Source organism: Thunnus maccoyii, chromosome 3 (genome assembly GCF_910596095.1).
Source record: "Thunnus maccoyii chromosome 3, fThuMac1.1, whole genome shotgun sequence".
Taxonomy (NCBI): domain Eukaryota; kingdom Metazoa; phylum Chordata; class Actinopteri; order Scombriformes; family Scombridae; genus Thunnus; species Thunnus maccoyii.
Genome location: NC_056535.1, coordinates 22520045 through 22546859, shown reverse-complemented (window position 1 = coordinate 22546859; position 26815 = coordinate 22520045). Strand labels below are relative to the sequence as shown.

The following is a 26815-nucleotide window of genomic DNA, read 5'->3' as shown; positions in this document are numbered from 1 at the left end:
AAAGTGTGTATATATCAATGAGATACATGCTGCCATCTTTTGAAAGTTCCCAAAGAAAATGCTTGTAGTTTGCTATAGGACAATGCTGGTGCTTGTTACTTTTGTGCCTCTATGTGTGTGTGTGTGTGTGTGTGTGTGTGTGCCCATCGGCCATAGACTCTGGAGGAGATAGATTAGGCTTGCAGTGTCATTACTCAGCCAGACAGATAGCTGGCTAGACAGGCTGGATGCCCACCTCAGCCTCTGACCCAGTGATGACAGTTGTAGAGTTGTATGTACAACACCACACCTCTTCAGTTCTCCCAGAATATCAATAAAAGTCAGAGACAGGGTGAGAGACAATATATCAATCTGCTGCGACAGTGCTTTTATTAAATATTAGATATCAGTGATGTTGTCGACTGACACAAAAGGAGCAGTGAACCCTTAAATAATTGAATCAGGCTGGTTTTGTTGTTTTCTTGCTTTCTGTGATGCTGTTTCAGGTTTTCAACCCTGAAAATAAGAACATTCTGAGAAAAACACTGATATTTATGTACTTTTAACCTATAAATATGCAGCCAAAATACTGGCAGCTGGTCAAATGAGTCATCTTAAGAAATTTGTAAATATTTGTACTGTTGAGGATAGTCTGCAACTTTTGATTTTTTTACTCAATTTGACTTTATTTAGCACTTCTTCCTAAAATGGATACACGGTATGTTGGAATAAATGCTTGTATACTGTAATGTATTTTGAAGTTAAACTTGGAGGGAAATTCCTTCTGGTCCATCCCTAGTAATTTTCACTCTGGGATATAACTTCACTCAGTGTTATGAATTTCAATGAGAGCTGAGAGAGTAGTGGAAAAATCAAGGCTAAATGGCTCTGCACAGCATGGACTGTACCTCAAAATTTTTACTTTTTTCTGTAATTTTCAGTCTGGTTAGATGTAGCCTTGACAGTTCCTGTCAGGGTAAGAATTTTTATTAACTATCACTATATATTTTTTTTCTACTTCAGAGATTAAACTGAGTAGTCTTATAATCCAGTCAAGCATGAGGTCTCTTGATAATATCCAACTCATCAAATTTGTGCAAAGAGCACACACGTTAAATAAACTTTCTTCCATGCATACCAATGAATGAAAGCACACACATCTTATATTCGCTGGAGACTGAGTAACAACCAAAGCCCCTTAATACAGTGTGTCAAGGTGTCACTAAGAAGAAATAAAAAGCTAAATGAATATCTGGTGAAAGATCCCTGCCTCCGTAGCTCAGGGACAGAACACACACCTCTGTAGTAACTGACTGTGGAAATGCAGTAGCTGCTGCAGTAAAGGTTTTGACATAGTGCTGCTCATGCTGCTCGTGCAAATTAATTTACTGAATTGGGCTCCACAGAATGTAACTATGATCCAGGAGCCATCCAGGATGCACTTTAACTCTATACTGTAAGGAGAAATGTTAAGAGGTCTCTGTGAAATCCTTTTTTACCTTCTACCACTTTGTCATTATTTTTATTTTTATTTGTACTAGTTATAGAAGTAGAAGCTGTCCTCATGAGAAAAATGGCAGGATGGTCATTTGTTTAAATGGCAAAAATGACCCATGTGTATATTATTCTGATATATTATTCCTCTTGCAGTTTTGTGAGTATTTACTGTGCTCCGCAGCAGAGCAGGGAGTAGAGTGATGATTTTATATTTCCAGTGGGGGCACAGGATCAGTAAAATACTCATATGGGTCATTTTAAATTCACTGACAAACTGTTTTGTCATTTAGGTATGAGGACTTGCTGTCTGAGCTCTACTTCATTATGCACCTGCTCGTTCCAAAGCCTCTATCATCAGTGGCTTTGGGCTGTTTCAGTTAAACCCACATGTGTCTGTGACAAACCCACTTCTCACCTTACTTACACACCACCCCTCTCACTGTGCACCTGCCTGCCTCCTTATACACCTCTTTCTGTCCACAGGAAACAGCACAGATATCAATGACAACAGGTAAGACTGGTGCACCCTCTTTGATTACTGCAAAACACCTGCTGCTGTTTGTTGCTGTCTTACTGCAGGCTTTCATGTTGTCAGTGAAGCAGAAATCTCGAAACCTGTAACTTCTTTTTGCGAGATGTGATACATTTCGATGTTACTTTGGGGAATTCCTCAATGGTTTCGGCTTCATTTGAAGGTCCTGAAATATTCTCTTTAAGGGAGACTTAAGGGAAAACTGGAAATGAAAGATTTCTGTTAGACTTTAGTGATAAACTTAACATCTCTATCTATAATATGATTGATAATGGTCAATAATGGGCAAAGAGCATTTTGTAGTATTGCACTGCCACATTCACCCAGCATGCACTGATCCCCTCTGTGTTTTAAGACTAATAAACATCACTGATCTGCTTCCCTCACTGCTGTGTCTCTCTGCTCCGTCACTGCCCCCTTGTTGCTGTCACTGCTGCTGCTGCTGCTGCTGCTGATGGATGCTGCTGGTGATGGTACTGCGGCCGCCTGTGTTTCTGGTGTGTTGGGTAGCATGTGTCTGAATGTCAATTCTGTGTCCAGAAGTGACGTCTGTCACTTTCAGGACTCAGCCAAACTCTACAGTCTGCAGCCGGAGGCCTCAGCCAGCTAATAGACCTGAGCAGGTAAGAACGCAGAATAACTATTGAACCAACAAGAGCAACTTTTAAATGACTTTCTGATGTATTTGCTACAGAACACAGCTACATGAAACACAGGTTATAAAATAGTAATTAAACTTACAGCTGTACGATTAACCGATTAACAATCAAAGCTTAACCCTATTGAATCTAATCATAATAGTTTGGAAATAACATCTGAAAAAAACACTGAATATATCATATATAATATATAATATTACCTACGCATTCTACTCTAAAGAAAACTTAAAGCCTAAAAGCAACATGAGCATATGTCCTTCCTATCAGCCGCTAGTTGTTAGTTTTCATTATAGTTGATATTTTCAAAAGTGTTTTATGCTTCATATATGGTTTGAATATCTAGCTTTGAATGGCAACATTAAATGCCAATGATCACATTAAAACTTAGTCAAAAATAATTCATATTCAGTTGGCTGATGACGTCTTGCACCTGTGAATGTAAATCATGTTATCCAAATTTGCAACACGCAAGCTGTGACAGACTGATTTTTTTTCCTTTTCTGGGGCCTCTGATGCTAAAAATATCTCCAGTCACTGAGTGTACTGTGAGACACAAACAGCATCTGTCTCAGATCAGCACTCTTTTTTTTGGAGAATTACTTCATAAATCCCAGCCCAGGGTTAAAGATTATACAATTTTAAAAAAAAGTATTGCTCTGGAAAATACCCATATGAGAAGGCAGAATTAAATTATCTCCACTTCTGGGTTTTATTTCATCTCACTACTTTTGCACTGACATGTTTTCACTCAGTTGCCTTATTTCTGTAGTCAAGTTAATCACAACTGACTGAGTTGACCCCATTTTGAAACGTCAGACTTAATTTGCAAAACTAGTGCTGTAAAATTCAAACACTGATCATTTTGTCTTTAGGTAAAGTAATGTGCTGGCAGTACACCACTCAACCCGAACCGCACACAGCATTATAAGTGCAATATGATAAAATATAAAAGTTTAATGTAAATTTTCACGCTCTATAAAGTGGTATAAAGTTTTGTGCAGAGCAAATATAAGGTTTGAACAGTGCTTGTGAATTTTACATTCTATGAAGTCTAAATTTGGCCCCAGAGTGCTCGGTGCAGTTCACAAACACGCTAACTCTCAGTAAAGACACCAGGAATAAAATGACTTGTGATGTGTTCCTCCTGGCAGTGTTAGCATGACTCACTGGCTGCTGTCTCTTCTTTTCTGCCATCCCTCTCTCAAATGTATTTGACTGTCGCTCTTATCTTCTGTTTCTGTATCTTTCTCTCTCTCTCTCTCTCTCTCTCTCTCTCTCCAGGCAGACGTTTTTCCGAGGCCTCCTCTGTAAATCTGCATGCAGCTGATCACTGTCCCCCCCTTCCTGTCCCATCCTCACCTGCTGTAAACAAACCTCTATCTCTTCTGTGTCCCCACCTCCTCCTCCTCCTCCTCCTCTCTGTCCCTCCTCCTGCCCCTGCTCGCTCCTCTTCAATCCCCTCTCCTTCCTGTGCTATGATGTGGGGTGTATGTCCGTATCAGTAGGAACCATGACAAGCAATGCATCTCAAATGCCTCAACTGGCACCTTGCTGCACCTCCTTCCCCCTGACTTTGAATACAAAGGGACCACAAATAGAAAGGTGGGGGAAGAGAAGGTGCAGTGCTGTAGGTGACCACTAGGGAGTGCTGTTTGTCTCAGTGAGGGAATAACAGTGCACAGAAAAGAAGTACATCCAACAGTCAGCTTCTCATTATTATTATTAAACATAAATATGGGTCAAATCTCCAAGTTAAACTGTGTTAAACAACATGAAAACAGTGCAAGCCTCAAGCTTACTTCACTACCACTTATACTTTTGACTGTGCATGTTGATTTTTGATATTGGGCTTCAGATTTTCTTGCCCCGGGTTTAATTAAATGGAAAATAAATGAAAGAGGAAGAGATCTAGTGAGGCAACATTATCATGAAATTTTTCATTTCACTGTAAGTTAGTGTAAATGGGAAATTCACCCTTAAAAATGAGTTGTATTTAAAGAATAAGGCTGGTGATATTCTGTTTTTTTTTCTTATTGTCAACAAATCCTAAAAGAAGAAAGACAAAAACCAACAATGTGTTAGTGTGTTTCTTATTACTTTCAGACTTCCACAGCCTCTAAGCTCCAGGCCTATTCTGTCATACTGAAGACATAAATCTTTTAAAATGGACCACAAATAGTTTCATTTTTTTAAATAAATGCTCAGTAATTTCTGAAAAATGCTGGACACTGTAGTTTTTCATAAATGCATCTCGAACAGGAGTACACAGTGCATTTGTTGGGAACTACAGTATTTTCAGCCGCAGATAAATATGCATTAGTTGTTTTGTTGATTATGTATATGTGACACTAAGACAGTGTTTGTGGGGTTGACTCAAAATAAATTACAGTGTCTGTGCAATGATGTGACTCATTGATGTGTTTTTAACAACAATGGAGCTTTATAGCACAGAGTAATATAAGCTATATGTGTCACAAAAAACATAGACAATACTTGGTAGTAGGAACAATAGAATATCACCAGACTTATCCATTAAAATGGGTTTTTAAACGTTTGCCAGTTTCAATCCAAACTCAAAGAAATATTACTAATTTATGAATGTTTATCTTGCAGCCTCCCCCCCAAAAAAGTTACAATATATTACAATTACAATATGAATGTTTTTAGAAATAGTCCCAGTTGTCATAGTAACAATAGTCAGTAATTCTTTGTGACATGTAGACTAGTGTTGCCACGTAGTTAAACACTCACAGAACACACACTACTGAATCTACGATACACATACACACACCTGCAGCAGTTGCAAAATTGGCCAAGCCTTAATTATAGACAATTTCTCACATCTGACCTTTTTTTTTTACACGAATTAATGAAACAAAAAGTTTATATACACATAATATTACTCCTCAAGAATCTTCAACAGTTTTGTATTTTGGTAACCTTAGAAGATATATTTCAGATGCCTAGATTCCATATTACAATGTTTTTCACTTATTAGATTGAAAGGAACCAAATATCCCCTACATTCATATTGCTGTCTCTAGCAAGTTTTAGATCACAGTTTTCATAAAAAAACCTTGTAAATCTAGACTCTTCCGCTTGTTCTGATAGTGGTACTATCTCACACAGGAGGAACCATAGTGCTAAATGAGGAAGTTTCTAACAGCATTGTTTAAAATAAAATACTTCAATATTCTGCAGTTAACATCAGTCGGCACGGCATGTCTGACTTCTGATACACAGCACTGGCTGTGTAGTCTGAAAAGCAACTTCATCAGTACCACAAGCAACGTCAAAAATACATGATTGGTGATTATTTTGAACAGGCTGAGTGTGGCATAGTAAAGAGACTTTTGAACCTGTTATTTATCCCTACAAAAACTGGCTGTCAGGGATCTTCTGTGAGATAATCATGTCATCCTAAAGCATGGCAGAGTGAAAAAAAAGAAAAAAAATGTGTAGCAACTATTTTTATACTGCTAGTTCTAGTTTGAAATAAATATATGCATTATTTATCATTTGCTTTATTTGAAAATTATTTATTTGCTATTTGTTCTTAATCTATAGCGGTTGTTGAATGTGAAGCATTTGTTTTGATGTGTACTGTAGATATACAATGTTGACATTGTTTCTTACATCGCAGGATGCTAAAGATTTCAGATTTCCACTGTTTTGTCACTGAATGAAAATGCGAATGTGTGTGCAGCTGCTGCTCCAAAATGAATTTGTATAGAAAAGGTGACTAATCCTACGGTTCTATGTTGAACCACCTCAGATTGAAACCAAAGCCCTGATGTAGTGAGTCATTTCAAGAGGATCCTGCTCTATAATAGCCCATATAAGCTCTGTTGCAGGCTTGAACCTCCGGTTACTGTAGGTTATCAAGAGCTGTCTTATCCCGTCTTATCCTCTGACACACACACACACACACCCTCAGATATGGCACCTCATCAACCAGTCAGGTGTTTGACCTTTGACCCCCAAATACAGTTATATTACATTATACTGTATTACTTGAGTGCAGTCTGAGTTATCTGAGCAGATAAGTTGATTGACTGACTACTGACACACTGATGGTCAGTCTCTCCCGCCGCACTCTCTTTATTGACCCCCTGATCAGCCAGTCAGGATGAGAGAGTCAAGGTTGACAGTGGAGGGACTGTACTCTATGTGTGAATGTGTGTGTACTGTATGTGTGTGCGTGTGTGTGTGTGTGTGTGGAGAACAGGAGCTGTCTCTTTATCTGGGTTGACATTTTGCGACCCTCTCTTCTTTTTATATTGAGGCTTATTACAAATGCATGGAGCACTTTATCACATTATTTTCCCTCTTTGTTCCTCTTTATAAGTCTTTCAAATAAGTATCTAATACTACAATTGTTCAGTTTGACTTTCTCCAAAGGGTAAAAAAATGTCATGAACTTCAAAACCTTACATTATCTCTGAGGTGTGTTTACACAACCTATAGAAACCTTGAGTTGAATGTGAATGGCCTCTTTTTTCTTTTTCAACCTGATGTTAATCAATGAAAACCAATAAGAAAACAACTATTCTCCTGACATGCACTATGGTTGTATACAGAGCTGTCTGAAGTTTAAACTTTTGGATGAGTGTAGAATTTATTTATTGGTCTGTTTGTCTTACAGTAACTGTAACCGATCTGAAAATATTCTGGCAAAGTAAATAATATGTGATACTGTAGCCTAAATATGCAGAAATAGAACATGACAAGAATGGTAAAGTGGTGAAAAAAAGACAGAGGCAAAAATGTCTGTGTTTGTTTGTACATCTGTGCGTTGGTCAGTTTGTTTATAGCGTGTGATTTAGTGCATGCAGTACTTTCTTCTGTAGCTGCTGAGAAACAGTACTGTTATCTCATGAAAACTCCTTTCAATAAAGATGATACATACCATAATTGCACTGTCTGGTCATTACTTTGCTACTCTGAGATGTTTAGCATTTTAAAAAGACACATTAAACAGTTTTTCAACTTATTTGTTACCATTTTTTAGCATCTAAAAAATAAATAAGACAGATAAAAAACGCTAGGCTTCATAGTGTTACTGTTACTCTTGATTTAGTCTATAGAAAGAATATTTTAAGTGTTTAGTTATTATGTATAGGAAGGATAAACTCTCATCTGTGCTGGAACGTTTCATGGAGACATTTTTTGTGTCCTTCCATGATGATACTAATGTGTACATGCTTCAAATTATTGCGAAAAAGAGGAAAAAACGCATCGGCTAAAAAAAGCACAGTTAGACAGTGACATTCAACCAAAACAAATTGATTAGTAGAGTAATCCAGGACCCAGAAGGGTTAGTGCTCCCAAGAGGTGGACTTGTTTACCCTTGTTGCTCCACTGTCTGCTGTGGCTTTGATTTCGTAAATCAATCACATAATTTTAAGGCAGTGGTCACAGAGTAAATGACCTTTGCCGTCATTCTGTTCGCTCAGTTTCATTACAAAATGCGTGACTGGTCATCTTGTATTTGTTTTAGCTGTAGCTTTGTGAGATCCACACATTGCTGTAATGAACTAGGGTAAGTGCTTTAATTTATTATTTTCTAATTAGCCTGAAATCATAAACTTAAGCTTTCAGACATGATCGTGTCCACAAATAACAAAATTTACAAGTTGATGTTTATTTTCACTGAGAGAACAGAGAAAATGTTTGTATTATTCATTCATTTGCATAAAGTATATTTTGAAGTGTTAAACTGGATTTGCTGTTTTTAGTCACGAATTTGCCTTCAACTTAGTACTTCCAGAAATATTTTAATCCAAATGATGACCCTCAGACATACCCAGAGGTATTTTGTTACAGCTAAAAAGATATTTTTGTGTGGTTCTGTGGATGGCACTATTCATCAGGCCACTACTTTGGTCCAGACTGAAATATTTCAACAGCTATCAGATGGATTGCTATGATATTTGGTACATACGGTCTTCATGGTCTGAAGATGAATTCTACTGACTTTGGTGATCTCTGGGTTTTCCTCTAGTGCCACCTTGAGCTTGACATGTGTGGTTTTGGTTGAAATGTCTCAAAAACTAATGAGCGGATTACCATGAAATTTGGTGCAGACATCCATGTCTACCTCAAGATGAATAGTAATATCTGATATTCCCATCAGCCTCAGCTGTACTTGTATGTTAAGTACTAATTAGCAATTAAAGTTCATGTTAAAGTGCTGATGTTAGCATTGAGCTCAGAGCACCACTTTTCCTAAATACAGTCTCACAGAACCCCTAGCATGGCTGTAGACTCTCAGTCTTGTTCAGCTATGCCAAAATATAAAGTACATAAAAATCAATGATAAGATATGGTACATGTATTTTGCAATAACAGCCTCTGTGAATCCCAGTGAATAGATCAGATTTTATTGCTCTGCTGCATGACCTCACACATCCAGCGGAGGAGGTGCAATGGGGTTGGATAGCAGATGACTTGGCCTGCCCAGAGCCAGCAGCCAAGAGGGCAAAGTGCAAAATAGTAGCTGAGAAAAGGAGAGGACACAGCTCGCAAGAACTGTGACACAGACTTATTTAAACTCACTCCAGTAACTCTCTCTAGGTGGGGAAGCATCAGTTGAAACAGAGCCTCTCACCCAGTGGACCGCTGACTGAACCCAAGGATAGAAGACCTTGTGAGTACAAAGCTGACGGAATGACTAATATTTATTTTGAATGTCAGGTCCACCTGACAAACCTGTGTCTGGCATCAGCCACTTTTATGATTTACAATTTTACAGTTCTTTAGTTCGTACTATCTACAATTTTGAACAAGTTGTACTTTTAAAAACATCAGAAAATACAGAATAGAATGAAAACAGTGTGACTGCTGAAAGTTCTTACTAAAATTTCTGAGTTTGTTCTGTAAATGAAGACAGCAAAATGAGTCACAAAGCAATAAAATAAAAGTGGCATAGTCATACATCAGTAATGATAAGATATAGGTCATGACTAGGTTTTCGGTATTCTGATTTTATGATCACTTTTAAAGTATTTGTTCTGAAGGAAAGTTAAGCAGTTTTGTGAACAGCATACAATAACACAATAAAATATTGACTTAACAGTAATTCCTCTGACTATAATCACCCAACAACAAAAACATACCAGGGGGTAAACTGAAAGGTTTGTTTTGAAATATGACCACAAATGGTCGGTTTTATTTCCCAAATACCACAAATCTTGAAGATGTGTTCATCATTCAAACATCAGTTTAGCTCAAGCTGACTGATATTTCTCATTGACAGCTGTGATCACGTCTGATTAGGACAGCATCATCTGAAATACTAATCCTAGACATCATCAACATTCATTTTAATGATGATACATTTCACAAGCTGTGGTTTGGAGGTAACTTTTTAAGAAAAAGATGCCATGAAGCTATCAGTTGAATGTACTGATCAGAGTCTAATACACTGCAAGAATGCTCAATGTTCATATTTTTAACCCTGAATATCTAAGAAGACCTTGGCACTGGGCAATATGTCACAGTTTCTGCTGTTGATGGATGAAAATTGATCAAAAATGAAAATCTTCGAATGTTTAGACCTTGTAACCTTTAATTCAAAATAGCTTTTTTTTGAGAGCGTGGATTGAATTACTGAGTTCAAGGGTTCTCATGAATAAGTTCCTGCTAAGGTCAGTACAAACTAAATGAAAAGGCCAAAATGCAGACATGCCTTAAGATGTAGTATAACAAATGTCATAAAAATGTTATTACAATCGCTTCCACTCAGTTCAATAAACGCATCCTTTTCTTTGTCCATACTTGGATTTTCTGACCCCAATGACTGCCAAAGATGGTGATGAGCCACATGGTTTCAAAACCATGTGGCTGATGTCACAAACATTGTGTTTTTCTGACAGTTCCTGTAAGACGAATGCAATAATAAACTAATAAACAATCTTGAAAAGTCTAAATGTTGTTGAAAAGTTTAAAAATTGGTGCAAATTATTTGGTGTTCGTAAAATCAGTTGATTGAGTATGATTCCTATTACAAACAGCAACTACACATTCATCAACTCTTACATTTAAGCGAATGAGAGGAAAGTTAAACATGCTGGAAGTGGAAAAATAAAAAGGAAGACCAGCCAATAACTTCAACATGACCAAACATGATCACTCACCCTCAATTTACCCTAAAAATTACTTTACAAAGATGTGTTGCGTAAGAGTTAATCTGCTCAAAAACAAAGCATTTTGTCTACATCTCTTTCTCTGCCATCACATGAGCCGCTGCCACATAATGTATAATCTATCTTCATTCATCTGTGCAAAGCCTATCTGCTATTGACATTTCTCCTGAGGAGCGATCAAACTGCATGGATTAGAAAATGAGGTCACTCGTTGTCTTTCACCCCTCCCTGGAAGTCTATTTAACACAATCGCTCCCTCAGTCTTCTGCGTATGTTATCTGTAGCTAGTTTATCATTTATCATTTGTTTACATTGTTTAGACTAAGCTGCAGTGACTGGGGATAACACTGTTGCTATGGAAAAGCATTGTGGGTAACCACCGGTCAAAACCCCTGACCTATATGTTCCTGCAATCAGACCAAGAGTTTATACACTTCTTCAGGTTGGGATTCACATGAGGAGCCTCACCTCCTTGGAACTGAGGCTTATCATGAATATTAATTCCTTTTAGTATGAGGCAACCTGCCAGCAATGGGCGCGTGACCTAATTTAATCTCTAAATTTATAGTTAGATAAGATCCTCAGTGCTACATCGTCAAACTTCAACAAAGAATAAGCTACAGCTATTCACATCAGTGATGTCACAATAACTGTCCAATAACTGATGTCACATCTGATTTGACATCAGTTATTGGGGTGTTTCAGTTCACAGAGTGCAGTGCAGCAACTGATTTCTGCTCTAAATGATCTAATATGGATTTACCTCAGATTAAGAATTGAAACTGAGCCATGTGTGGATCCTAATTCTTCTTCAAAGGGCTCTACTAGTGCTTGTAGGGTCTCACATCTTTACTCTACCAACATAACAACAAATTCAGAGCTCTTATTTTTAAATTTCCATCATTTATCCTCAGGGAAGCAACAGTGTGTGTAAGACTAACTTGCAACTATGAAATCCACAGGATCCTTCACTCAGTGTTATAGTCCTAAGTGTTGTGGCCAGGACCAGTGGTAACCATGACAGCTGCAGAGCCACCTAATGGAGTGTGGCACAGAAACGTCAAGGCCCATACATCAGATGAGATCTCTAGTCATGGTATGCACAATAATATATTTATATACTTCCCCATACATAGAAAATATTCTATGTTGTGTTATTGTGTTGTATTGTATTGTTTTTTGGAAGTAGATGCATATTCTGTTGTATTTTTTGTTTGTGTAATAATTCATTCATTCATTCATATGAAGTTATTCAAAGAAAAATGTGCAGAATGTTGGATTTCTATTTATTTATTACTTCCATTCCATTATTTATTTCTCCTTCTTTCCTCCCTAGTTTTGCACTGAATATTCTGTCTCAGGTACCATGTGTACAGTGTACTGACTGATGACTAATTTAGGCAAATATGTTCTTCTCTCTGCAGTTGGTAGTCATAATAACGCACAGGAAGAAGATCTGAAACAGTGGCAGAAACATGCACAGGTAACCCACTTTCAGCCAGTATCTTGGCCAACAGTCCCTCATTAATGTTGCCGTTCTTCTGTCGTACTCATTTGAAAAGAGAAAAGTGTGCAAATATGGGAAGCTACATGTACATAGAAAGTGGAGTGAATGAAAAAACTAGAAGTTGAGAAAATTAAAATGATTCTCTGCATGTGTCTTCCTGTAGAGAGCGAAGGTGAAGATCATGGAGCAGGTCCAGGATCAGCTCAATGATATTCTAGACAACGCTCTGACTTTCACCCAAATCCAGCCAACAGTTAATGGAAAGTCGACAAAAAAACCTTCATCTAGGTGAGGAGCAGAGGAGGAGAACTTTTTTTTTTTCCACCCTGCTTACTGGTTTAGTGGATGTATTTGTCTTGTCATTTACTGCTGTAAAAGATGTCTGTGTTTATGTCTTTTTATTCTGCATATCTTGATTTAGATCTCAAAGGATGGATGATGGAAAAGTATTTATGGACAGGGCATCACTGCTGGAGTAAGTATGATAGACTGACAGTCTGTTTTCTGAGTTTGACAACACGCACAGTGAGGTGCAGACCAGTGTGAACGTTTGTACAAGTCCATCAACATTCAACCAATATACTCCAATATACCATTTCCAAAAATTTGTACTTATCATACCTTCATCAGGTATATTTTAGCCATAATTTAGACTGAACCTTGCTTGTATGTTGTGTATTATTATTTTATTATTATAATAAATATTTATCTTGTTAAGTCACCTAAGAAACTGCCTCATATACTATCCTGATGAGTGCAAGATAGCTGGGAATACTTGAGTAAGAATGTATGATATATTGAAGAAAAGTTATGCAACATGTTAAAGATTGACAGTCTACAGTATTACAAAGATCAGTGTTTATGAGGCCACATGTATTTGTATCGCTTCATACGGAAACAGGTCATACATATAAATAGCTCAATAAACCTTCAGTATGAACACAGCACAACAGATAAGCACATAAATACAACATAGAGCTGCTTCTTACGACACTATTTTCTAATCCTGTCTCTGTGTTTTCCTCCTCTTCATCAGTGAACTGTTTGAGATCAGCCACATCAGGACTATCTACCACATGTTCATCGCCGTACTCCTCATCTTCTGCCTGAGCACGCTGGCTGTCGATTACATTGACCAGGGCAGGTTTGTGAGACGTGTGCATTTCCTTGTGGAGGCGTGTATGTTTACAGCAATGACACATCTCAAACTCTACGACCCTGAACTATGTCTAATAGAAACTCAGCTACCCTGAAGCCTTAAAAAAACTTCTTACTTCTTATCTTTCTTTTCTCCAGCTAAACCTTATTGTGTCCCTCCATTTCTCCATCCCTCCCTGCCTCTCTGCTCATCTGGCAGGAGAAAGATAGAGCAATCAATCCCTCTGAGTATTTCTGCTGTTGCTTTGGGCAGCACAGTAATGATTTGGTAGCTGTTTGCAGATGCAGGCTTCTAAGTTTAATTCTTACGTTTCTCACTGGAACAAATGCCAGCGGGCATTTCCACTGTGTGCAAATTATTCGATACATCTGCCCTCAGTTAACATTGATGGGTAAATCAATGAAAAAAAATAATAGCACTTGCAATTGGCCTTGATGAATTTTAAACAAATCCTTTGACATGCAGCAATGAGAGGGTATTTAAATCTATCATTATTATCACCAGAGGTATCTTTTCAGATGGGAGAAATTAATGGGAGCAAAACTCAATGCACTTCAGTATTCCTGCACATTTATCAAAGTCATCATTCATGCTTCAATATGATTTTGTTTAAAATATTCATCCAAAGTGCCTTTTTCAGCTCGTACAGAACAAAATGGCTGGGTTTTAAATGGTGTTATACACATACAGTAACTGTCCACTGGCTTCCACTCAGTTTTTTGATTTTCTAAACTAAAATCATCTATTTTTAATTTCTTAATAATGATTTTTCTTGTCTTTATGCAATGATTCATTGTATGAACTTTATGTTATGTTCTTTTTTTCAGCTAGCTGACCACTTTAATTTTGTTCCTAAATCTCAGGTTGGTCTTGGAGTTTGACCTGCTCTTCTTCGCCTTTGGGAAACTGGGGACAGTCACCTGGGTGTGGATGCTTATGTTTGCCTACACCCTGCTGGTTCCCTACTACACTCTGGTGTTTTGGGGGCCTTTGTACCACAGCTTCCCTTCCAAGTTGGGGCTGTCCCTGGGGACAGGTCTAGTGCTGTCTGCCATACAGACTTGCGTGCTGGGATTGTTCCCCATCTATGTGGTCGTACACCACCAGCTGCCGCCAGCCTCACGGTTTATTGTTATATTGGAGCAGGTGAGTGTTTGTGTGTGTTTCAAGAATAAATATTGATATTAAAATAAACAAATATTGGCTCATATATCGTTTAAACTTTCAAATATCAATATTGGCCTCAAAAATCCAGTATCAGTTGACATCTAATCCACTGATAAACAAGTCACCTGTGTATGTACAACATAATATCAGTGAACATAATAAAATGTAACAGAATAGAGGACATGTGCATGCATAGCACAAAGAAGCTAAAATAGCTGGAAATTATAACTAAACTAAACATAACAACTGAACATCAAAACTAGTTCACCCTTGCTATTTATGAGCCTCTTAATAAGCTGAAGAAGCTGAAGGGTTTTTATGACAGTCGTGTATACTGTCAGCACCTTCTAATCCTTTAGCAACACCACTTGGGGAGACAAAGTATTGCTGGCACTTATGCTGACTACAAAGAACACAGAGAACGCAAACTTAAATTTGAAAACTCCTGAGTCTCAGTCTGCTTTCATAATAAAGATGAGATGTGTTATTTAGATGCATCAAACAAATCACAGTGTGCATCATTACTCTATGTATTGTAGCCTATATACTTGTTGCAGCTGTTGTGGACACACTAATTAATAATTTCAGAAAGAATTTTCATATTCATACAGTTAGAATTAGTGGAAAAGGCTCTGCTCTTTGAGAAAACTCTTAATGAATCTAAGCATCAACAACAATTCTGCTGGAAAAACTAATCCCCTTTTGAAACATAACAGTGCAGAGTCAGAGATAGTTGTTAAAACACTATACGTACATGAACATTATAGCTTAGCTTAGACAACAATATCAAGCTAGGAGGTTAGGGTCATGGAAGACGAGACAGCAAGCAGAGTAAGCATATGGAATCAGCAGAGTAAATGTGAGAAGTGACAGTTTATAAAAGCGGCCTAGTACTTTTATATGAAGGAATATGAATGTGAGTTGATGCATTAAGTCAATGATACTGAGCAAGAATGAGACAGTTGATGTAGAGCAACATTTGTGATCAAATAGGAATAGCAGTTAAATACGCTTCACAATTTGTCATTCAAAACTCCATTTTTCACACAAGTAGAGATGTACTTCTTGCAGTTCCAGCAGCTTTCCTCTTTTCAATACATTTATTTCAATAACTCCTGCAGAATGATTAATGTGATTTTTATTACAATGTGAACTGCTGCTGAGCATAAAATCAAACAGACAGAATAAAACCCAAGCATAAAAATCCTTATTAGAAACGACCTGCGCAGAAAAAAACACCCCACTCTATAGATAACATTATATTTATTGGTAATCCAAATTATAAATGCAGCCATTCATTGCTCTCAGCAGGAACATTGTAATAAGGAAAGCAGAGATGGGAGCTTTCCAACTGGAAAGCCATCAAAGAGGCAGCAGGTCTCAGTGTAGCCAACGGTTGTACATCATGGACCCACGCTGTAATACCTCCTCATCCTCTTTATTACACTGGCCTCAGTCTCCCAAAACCGTCTTATATCATTTGAGCTCCATTCGATGGAGTGAGATAATCTCAGTGCTTAGATGCTCTTGGGAAACCCGGTCCTGATCCTCATCTGACCCGGGTCCAGTCAGTCTATTTGTAACTCCGAGGCTGTCCATCCCATCTAAACACTGTCTGATATACATGTTGATGCACAAATGAAATATAAATGTGTTAAATTCATTGAATTGCTTTAAAAGAAAAAGATAAACCAATTCTCCAGCTGTCATGTCATACAGTTTCCTTTAGTTGTACTTCCTCCTGATTAATTACAGAAGTTATCTTCTAACTAATTCACATAAATCATCTATCATTGGGTCAATGTGTAGAGACCAGAGATTGAGGCCATAAAAATGTTTCGCTTCAGAAATCTTGCCTATTCATGTAATAGAGAGACAACGTAGAAACTATTATTACTGATACATCATGTCTCACTTCACATAATAACTGCAGATATTAATTTTCTTCAGATTCGATTCCTGATGAAGAGCTACTCATTCATAAGAGAAACTGCCCCTGTTATTATGAAGAATACACCAAAGGAAGGTATTGTATTGATTTGTTTTGATGTCAGGTGTGTTTATTCCTCAGGCAGTATCATTACTCACAGTGCCGCTCCCGGACATTGGAGAAAAATGACGATAACAGATCTCAGTGGGTTACCGCATTATGATTCATGCTGATGTAAAAACTAACAATGAATAACCCTGCATACAATAGATAACCTCAAGTATGCACGTCCCCATGAGGTGAGAGGATTGTAACAGTCTGTTAGTGGGAGATAATGTTAGGAAACTAATGTCTCTCCAGAACCTTTGACTGTGAAAACTCATGGTAATAAACTTTAATACTGACAATGTGCAGTGAAATACCTCCAGGAGAAAATGAAATAGTCTTGAACAAAACAGTAAAACTGATAGAAGTGTCTATAGAGATGTCTGCGCGGCAGACAGACAGAAAATAAGCACCTTGTTTAAGAGATTTCCACAGAACAGCACTCTTTTACCATATTTAAATGTCTTTAGTGTTGGTAAGATGCTAAAGCTTGACTGAAATACAGAAAATAATTTAGCAAAAGAGATTAGAGGCTTTTACGCAGACAATTTCACATAATGGCTTAATGATTCCATAATAAGCCCACTAGTTTAATGTTAAAGACAGCTATTTGTTAACAGGTTCCCACATTAAAACTCAATGAAGCTTTAGAAATCACAAGTGGAAATGTTAAATAGCTGCTATTATGTCACATAATGAAACAAGAAGCTTGCTGGAGTCGCAGACCTTTAAAAACTTTTAAAACAAATCATCCAAGAAACCTGTGACTTATAAAAGCTCCATCATCACCATGTTTAAGGCCTCAAAATTGAACCCTTTGATGGTCACACTTACTAATAAATTGTTGTGATTTTTTTTTTTCTTTGTCTTTCAGGAGAAAATCCCAGGTTCCCAACATTCTCCAGTTATCTCTATTTCCTTTTCTGTCCAACTCTTATCTACAGGGAATCATATCCCCGGTAAGACACATTGTCCCATTCCCTCGATCCCATTTACTCATCCTGTTTCTGCTCTTATAATTAGTGAAATGATGCAAGTACAAATGACAAATGGCTGTCACATTTATCTTTGTACCGTAAACTCTTGGTACATCAACTTGAATCTAAGTAGTTGTTGGGATTTCTCATTAATTGCTGCTTCAATACCCATCAGAATGACAAATGAAAATGTACATTAGACGACGGACCCTGAAAAACATCCTCTGATGAGAGATTAAATTAATGGCACTTGTGTTCAAGTTAGAGTGAGATGGAGACAGGATCTGGATCCCTAATTTCTATATGGATATGAAGAAAAGGACACACAATAGACGCTCTGTACAGTACTACAGTATGCATTTCTGACATAGTTGCATCCTGTCTGTTCTTTGCAGGAATACCCACATAAGATGGAAGTATGTTGGTGTTACTCTTGGCAAGGTACGAAACTCTGCGTACAATTTGTAAAGTATTTTGTGTTAAGATGTTTTTACTTTCACTTACACATTTAATCACCTTTTAATTAGAATACATAATATGATGAGCTAAGCATTCCTTTGTGGGGTTACTGACCTAGAAAAGATTGTGCTTGTGTCACAGTGTGCTTAATAGCAAGTGCTTTAAAGCTTTAATCTTTGACATCATACTGTCGATCACTATCTTCATATATCTAGTGCTGATTCACAAGCAGGATCTATATTGTTTTTTCCTTATTCTAGGGTGTCATAACCTTTTTAAAAACATTGTTATGTTTCATTTGCAGATCTTGGGCTGCCTGTTTTATGGCTACTTCATCCTGGTGCGCCTTTGTGTGCCCCTCTTCAAATCTGAGACCAACCAGCCTTTTAGTAAACGGACTATGGTTCTAGCTGTGTTCAACTCAATATTACCAGGTACTTTCTATCAGCCAAAAAGCATGAATTGTACACATACACGTTTGTCTTTATATCCTTGTGAGGACACTCATTGACATAATGCATTCCCTAGCCCCTTACCCTAACCCTAGCCATCACAACTAAATGCCTAAACCTAACCCTTACCCCAAACTGAACCTAAACCCAATTCTGACCTTAACCTTAAAACCGAGTCTTAACCCTCAAATTGTCCTTTGAAGTTGTGAGGACCGCCGACAATGTCCTCACAACACGGAAATGTCCTCACTGCTGCTTTTCAAATGAAACTGGTTCTCTGAAAGATAGGAAGACATGCGCACGCACACACACACACACACACACACATACACATACACACACACACACACACACACACACACAGACAACTACAGTACATAGTTGCACATGCCACATGGAGCCTGTTTTTGGAGGATTTTTCAGACAATAATAGAAGGAAGTCAGATGTAAAGCAAACATATAAACTAAAGTAAACCCATGACTGCAACATAGTACTGTAACTTCTGCTTACAATCTCTATTATCTCTCATCTGTGTGAGTCAGCGCTGGTTAATGTATTACTTTTAATACAAATGGAAACAGTCCCCAGTGTTTTAAATCAGTGATAAGATTAAAAGATGCTATTATGCAATTAGATTAGGTATTCAAACACTGGCATGTTTATTACTCTCTTTAAGTGAATAGCTTTTTTAGTAAGTGCTGATATAAGAGCATCAGTGTCAACTTACAATTCTTAAGAGAAAGCTGGGACAAATGCCCAGAATCAAATTGTTTCTCATAACCCCTCTTTCCTCTCTCTCTCCCTCTGTGTGTGTGTGTGGCTTTCTCAGGTATAATGCTCCTTCTGTTGTGTTTCTTTGCCTTCCTGCACTGCTGGCTCAACCTCTTTGGGGAGCTGCTGCGTTTTGCTGACAGGATGTTCTACAAGGTATGACTGGTTTTGCATGGCATCACCTCCCATGTGAATCATTATTTTCAAATATACTTACTTTACCAGATGGGGAATTTATGATTAATGTCAAGTGAAATTACAGCAGGGTGGCTTGATGGTCCCAAAATAGTTCAACTTTTCCATCATCAAATACTACTGGTACGATTCATTCTTGAGACTAAACCCTGACTTAGACGGTGTCTGAAAATCCCTGTGTGCCCTCAATGTTTGCCACTTCCCCTCTAGTTCTGTGCTCATGTGACCTTCTGCCATGACTAAGGGTGTGCAAGATGCATGAATATGTCTAATTGGCTGGTTTATTTAAGCGTTAAAAAAAAGCTGAAAGTTGTTCTGAATTGAAAATGCATCTTCCACTGTATTGTGTGTAATGCTGCTGTGTGTGAACCAAAAGTCAAACAATGTGCGCTGTACAGAACTATTTTTGAATTCTTTTGCAATACACGTAGATCAGCATTACTGTAAATGTGCCAGTGTTAGCCAAAAAGCTCATTTTCAACTGTTGTCTCTTGGCCAAATCTTAAAGCTACGTACAGATGGATCACCTTTGTTTGAATTGTGTGGTTAAAGGAAAAGGTCGACATTTTGGGAAATCCAAGCATTGATACCACTCTCATGTCCGTGCATTAGAGCCAGTTACCTTAGCTTGTATAAACAAATAATAATACAATTTATGGTGTATCTCATCTGTTTAATCTATACACTAACAATGTGTAGTCTTGTTTTAGTCTTTTGTAGTTTAAAAATAACTAACTGTATAAATGAATTCAGGCCCCAAAATTGTGATCGCTCTCTTCAGTTTTTATTTTGATCCACACACACATTAACTGAGTTATCCTCTTTTTTTTCAGGACTGGTGGAACTCTACATCTTTTGCAAACTATTATCGTACCTGGAACGTGGTGGTTCATGACTGGCTTTATTACTACGGATACAGAGACTTCCTCTGGGTGAGCAGAGTGTCATTACAGTACAGCAAACCTATATTAAATACACAAACAGTTAACAAATAAATAATAACAATAAACAAAATGTTAATGTTATAGCCTAGTGGGTTATGTCTTTATCTGCAAAGCAGGGAGTCACATGTGTGTATAGTTGTCTTAACATCCATCCTGTAATTCTAGTGACACAAATTCTCCTCTGAACCAGCCTGACCCCTGAACTGTGAGTCAAGCCCTCTCTCTCTCTCTCTGTTCGATCTCTGATCCCTGCAGCTGTCGAAAAGGAAATTCCGAACAGCTGCCATGCTCTCGGTGTTCATCGTCTCTGCTGTCGTCCATGAGTACGCCTTGGCCATGGGCTTCGGCTTCTTCTATCCCGTCATGTTTGTCCTCTTTGCAATCTTTGGAGGTGAGGGATGTACTCATTATTCAGGGAGCAATTTTCACAGAATGATTGCCATTCTGTGCTCTGACATGGTTGTTATGATTATGTGAAAAGATAAAAAAGAGAAAAATAAATTATAAAAAAAACAAGAAAGAAAATATTTAGTGCCCACAGTGCATCATTACAGTTGCTGAATTCTGAACAGTCCTTCTGAACTGCATGTTCATAGCTTGTTAAAAATATGTAAATCTCCCCTTTCACTTCCTTGACTCTGCCTTCAAGCCTTCATAGTTAAAATCTGTAATTATTCACTCTAACAGACATTCTGTAGCTCTTTTCAGAGGAGTGCTCTCATTATATTTAAAGAAACTTGTGCATTGTGTCCTTGTCCTCTGCAACTCAAAGTTGCCATTTGCCAGAATGTGTTCTTTTGTACTTTTTGTGCTTTCAGTGTTTGTCCCTGTCCCTTACTAACGTCCTCACAGCCTTTACACAAATAGAGTGTTACTGTTTAACTACAAATACCCTAAAAACTGAAATCAACAACATTCCTTCATGTCGTCCTCTCTTAGTGGTGTTCAACTTTACCATGAACGACAAGCGGCAGAGCCCCGTGTTCAACGTCATCATGTGGGCGTGTCTCTTCCTCGGTCAAGGTGTCCAGGTGTGTCTGTACTGCCAGGAGTGGTACGCGCAGATACAATGTCCTCGGACAGGGGTACGTACTCCACCAACATGTATTCTGCAGGTAGTGAAAAGGCCACAAGGAGCAATGCAATAGTCCTGTGCTGATTAAATTAGTATCTTTATGTGATGCTGTTTCTGCTCTAAAAAATAGGTTTACTTTTTATCTACCTTTTTAAAAAGCTGTTTCATATCATTTAATATAGAATCAGATCACAACCTTGTCAAAAGCTTTAAATTTTAGAAACATAATGGCCTTGCACACGATCCAATTGGGCAATCATTCAGAAAGTGAGATTTTTTACACTTCTTTCATCATTATATATGAAAAAATATATTAATTTACTGTGGGATTCTTCCTCTGAGAGATTTATCAGGCTGTTTGAAAGTCTAAACAACTGTCCCACTTGACTGCACTGTGTTTAAATCCATTGAAGAGATGCATCAGAATCGAGTGATGAGGCTATCTGTGAAGTTGTGCATTACTAAAAAAAACATCAGAAACCTTTCCTTTAAATAGACAGAGCTACAGATATGTACACATAGACACCATGTGACTGTTTGTTGTGGATTTCAAATGAAGCTGCAAACATTTCAGTGTCTGTTAGTACACTGCACTACATCAGTAGACAGTACTTTGACCTCTGTTTGAAGCTAGCAGGTGAATAAACTTGAAATACATCTGACATTGACTGAGACTAGACTACAACACTAGAAAAAACTCACAGATATATATGAGTTAACTAAATTACTCCACCATGGTACTCGACTTGGACGTCACACAGACGTCAGTAACCAGATGAGCGTGCCTGTTGAACAAATCACGGTTTCATTATCCTGGCTTTGTCGTCTGTTCTTCTCTGCAGTCATTCATGAGCATCTGTTACTACAAGACACACATGCATATATGTATATACAAATACAAAGTGCATAAATGTGTTCTTAAAGAGATAACACACCCAGCACACACCCAACTTACAGACTTATGAGAAAATCTGATATGTATTTAACCCTTAAAAAGCCCCCCTCAAACCCCAAGTCTTTGATGAAGTCACAGATGTGAGGGAGGGATTTTCACGACAGATGGGCACAGATGTACTTAACATACTTATTCTACTATGAACTACTCCATCTCTGTGTATCCTCAGCTATGGCATCCTCTAAAGCCAGTGGCGTCACTCACTCACACACACACAATGGCTTAACACAGATAACGACTATCTAAAAATAGTAGTGACATCTGTAAAATTAGATTATTATGTGATAATAAATATGGTTTTTAAATGCTAAATCATACAGATATTATATATTAAAGGATTGCAGATAATGTTACTAGAAGGAGAAGGAGGAGGAGGAGGAGAGTTACATGAATATTTAGACAAACTCTGACTCTTTCCTAACAGAATAGTTTCTGGGAGCTGGTGACGCCTCGTTCCTGGTCGTGCAGCAACCAGAGATGAAGCTGCTGAAAGCTGAATTTTTTTCCTGGGCTGGAAGCATGAATGAAGAAGGGATGGAGGAATGCAAATAAATGGAGTCACAATGAACTAAACATGATGGATAGGACATCGTGAAAGACATGTAAATATATAATGTTTTCTATTTTCAGTGTGTAAAGAAGCTTTGGGTCAAGATTGTCTGACTGTCACTTTTAGCTTTATGTTGTTATTTAGGTGTGATGTTATATTTGCGTCACTAAATTGATCACCACTGGTTTTCATTTGTACTGATAGTATTGACTAGTTTTTAATAAATCAGGCTGTGTGGACAGTTTATTTTTTATTATCAAGTGCTGATAGAATATCATACTGTAAGCAAACTGTTGCATATTAATTAACATGTAGACCATTTATTGACATAAAAATTGTTTATGAAGTGCAAACTTTCGTGAAAATCTGTCATTTTTACATTTCTGTGTGTGTATGGATTAAACATAAGTTAATAAATTAATTCATTAGCTAGCTTTAAAGGTGCTGGTAGTGGAAATTGCCTCTTAGCTCGATCTCCAAGTCATGTGCAAAATAATGTGCAGGGGGCAAAATATGTACTGTATAATGTATATATATATTTTTACAAGCTGTAAGAAATCTTAATTTCTTTACGTCCCTGAATTTAATTCCTTAAATTATTAAATATATTTAAAGTTCCCTTCAAACCAAATTGTGTTTTTCTTCTTGTTCCTTCAGTTGGATGTTTGAGCTTCACTGTGCAGAATGATGTATGTGCACAGAGTTTGACACTAGAAGGTTGTTTTCACATTCATCTACTGAAGGGGGAAAGTTTCTCTGTGCTCTCCTTAAATCTGAGTTAAGGATGTGCATGATTTGTGACATTTGTGACTAGTTTAGAGTCAGTCGTGATTCGGTATTCAACTTACACAAGTGTGATGTGGAAACTTGAAGCTCCCAGTGCACATACACTGAAAATGACTTTTTATTTTTATTATATTTTTTATAGAGACTTTTTATTTACATATTCATCCATTCTGGTATTTATAATGAGGGAGAAGGAGTAGATGTCATTTTAAGGATTTAGACATAAATTATTATTCAAAGTAGAGTATTTTATGGACATCTTAAAACATGTCCGGAGGGGATCTTTAAATGCTGTAATGAAACTCTCTCAAGAAAAAAAAAATATTACTCCGTGAATAAAATGTGTGATTGCATTTTTATTTTTGCTGTATTTATATTAAAGCTAGACATGGTTACAAAACCTGAAAGGGGAGTGATTTCATTTTTGTTTTGTAACAGCGTTGTGTTTTTGATTGTATTTTTTGTTAGATGTAGAAAACAGTTCACACAAGACAAGCCAAATCAGTGACAACTTAAAACAGGCTTTTCCACAGTGAGGGCACCTGGGCTGCAATGTTTGCTGCATGTTTAATCGTGTCTCGGTTGACATTCAGCTCGCAGGGATTGGTGGAGAGAACAGGTACGTTAACCAACCAACCACTGGCTGCACAGCCTCTTATCAGTCAGCCACAAAGCCTGTGTTTGTCTGCCTGCCACGTCCCTCTGAAGTCATACAGGAAGAAGAGGATTAACACTGGTACAATGTTTGCATTAGTGATGTAATGCTCTGTAAACTGATATACTGTAATACCACAGGAGCTCAGAGTGGCACAGCGAGAGACAGCGTCAACTGCGACATGAAATATATTTGCGGCTGCTTTTGACATGCGTGATCAAATGTTGTGTTTGAATTCATCTGTATGCTTTTAAAAAGTTTGTTTGACATCCTTTTTATTCGTAGCTTTCTTTTGAGTTGTACATCAAAGGGGCTGTCTCATATGTTATTTCTTTGGTGGATACAGTTGTCAGTGTCAGTCATCAATGAGCCAACTTAATTTTCTCCATATAACTGATTCAATTTGAGATGATATCTGCTGGGATATTTCTGAAGCATTAATAAAAGGGGAGGAAAGGAAATTAGCAGAAATTAAAAACCCTGTACATTGATTAATTCCCTCACATTTATCCAGTATTAACAGGGTTTTTTTTGGGCCACTCTAGGGAAGCAGGACAAGCTGAAAACTCTACACTGTCATGTTATCAACTTATTAAGTTGTTATAGCAAACATCTTTATCAAACAGTTGTCTATTAATACATCCAGTAGACATTAGCATTTTATTTTTTATTTATTTATTTTTTGGAGTCATGTTTCTGGCCAGCTGTTGAATGTAAGCCCAACATTCACTCTCCTTTTAGCTCTGTTTTGGTCTCCTCTAACTTCAGAGGAAAATACACAATTTGGCTCTTCAGCTGCTAAACACCCCACTATATTCACCAGTTATAAGTGTTTTTCCATAACTGAATTTGCAGCTGTTGTACCGGGTTCTGCTTTTGTTTCCACTGCCTGTTTAGAGACTCAAGGTTACAGGTGGTTAAGTTTCTGTGGTGGAAAAGAGCTCTTAGTTTCTAACTTTGTCTGCCATGTGGTGCTGGTCAGGTAGTGTACAGTTGGTTTATCAGATCTTTTTTTTTTTTTTTTTAATGAAATCAGTTGCCTGCTTTCTTTCTTTCCCTGTGATTGGTAACAAGGTGGATATGAGTGGTGAGGTTGAATCTAAACAGTTGAGTTGCCGTCTGCAAAACCAAAACAATGAGCTGAAAGACATAAAAATGCTTCATAGATCAACTAGGAGAAAGAGACAGACAGACACTTAACAGTAGAAGACTGAAGTATGATTCAGTGCAAACAAATTAAGAAAAGCTGGAAAGATGACATGCATAAATTGAATCTTTTACTCCTCCTTAGGCTAACTGTGTACATGTGTAAGCTAAGCACTGAATGTGAAAGCGAGTGATGAAAGTGAATGCACTGCAGCTGCTTATTTATAGTCTGTTAGTATGTTTGTAGTGTTAGTTTTGATGTGCAGCTAAATGTTGTGTTTGGTTATGTATGTGAAACAGGGTACACCATGTGATGCAAGACATATTTCAGAGAAATCTGACAATAAAATGAAATCAAATCAAATGAAGCTGAGGGGAACTGCAGAGCCGGGTAATAATTCTTTGTGGGTTTGTCATTTGAGCGACTACTTTCACTTTACACATTTGATCCATTTTTTAATATTAAACATCATCAGCGCAGCTTTATTTTAGCTTTGCTAATGTCAAAACTATTTGGTGGTATGGTAGATAGATATTCTCATTTTGTTAACTGAGTCTGAATGTGTGATGCAATCTAAATGACATAAATGAATGGATCAATTACACAATAAATGGATAAAATCAAAGCTGTCAAGTATGAAATTCAGCATGTACTATACTAATTGAGCATGTAATGCAGCCAGTATAAACGCATCAAGATTTATGAGCAATCATCAGGCTTTTGCAGTAATCTTGACTGTAATCTGTGTCTGTACTGTGTAAAGCTTTTGAGGCATTTTTTGTCTTGGAAGATATGGGTGTTTTCTTCCTCTATGTTGTTTCACCAAGCAATTGTCAACCCAGGATGAAGAACATAAAATAAATTTATTGCGTGAGTATATCTTTTTCTGTAACTATACACACACACACACACACACACATATTGTCTGCATCACAAAGTGCTGAGAGTTAACTTGAGTTGAAATCCAAACCTCCGTTTGGCTGCTTTTAACTCTGAAAAACTGAAACTGCAGCACCCACAAGAAATGTTTTGGTTTTCATATTGTAGATGGAAAATATGCTCAACAAGCACATGAACGCTTTTTCAGACAGATTGGATTATTTTCCTCCCCGCAGAATGTACTGCAATACCTCAACTGTCTCCAGTGGCTTCTGATATGAACATTT

At 37.5% G+C, this 26815-nt stretch overlaps 2 protein-coding genes across 2 annotated transcripts in view; both read left to right on the top strand.

Annotated features, from left to right (window-relative positions):
* Positions 1-5793, top strand: part of kif5ab (kinesin family member 5A, b) — a 62502-nt gene extending 56709 nt beyond the window's left edge. Inside the window, exons 27-29 of the mRNA XM_042407525.1 lie at positions 1960-1987; positions 2519-2631; positions 3949-5793. Of these exons, the coding sequence (XP_042263459.1) occupies positions 1960-1987; positions 2519-2618 (128 nt within the window). The 3' untranslated portion in view covers positions 2619-2631; positions 3949-5793. The remainder of the gene's footprint in view (positions 1-1959; positions 1988-2518; positions 2632-3948) is intronic.
* A 5987-nt stretch (positions 5794-11780) lies between these two features.
* soat2 (sterol O-acyltransferase 2) lies at positions 11781-23307 on the top strand. Its single transcript, XM_042407526.1, has 15 exons — positions 11781-11910; positions 12239-12297; positions 12485-12609; positions 12743-12796; positions 13358-13465; positions 14344-14626; positions 16598-16673; positions 17557-17641; positions 18055-18100; positions 18423-18552; positions 19401-19498; positions 20371-20469; positions 20737-20872; positions 21421-21566; positions 22936-23307. Exons 1-15 carry the CDS (start codon positions 11832-11834, stop codon positions 22990-22992), a joined length of 1581 nt encoding a protein of 526 aa, XP_042263460.1. The 5' UTR covers positions 11781-11831; the 3' UTR covers positions 22993-23307.
* Positions 23308-26815: the final 3508 nt, after the last annotated feature.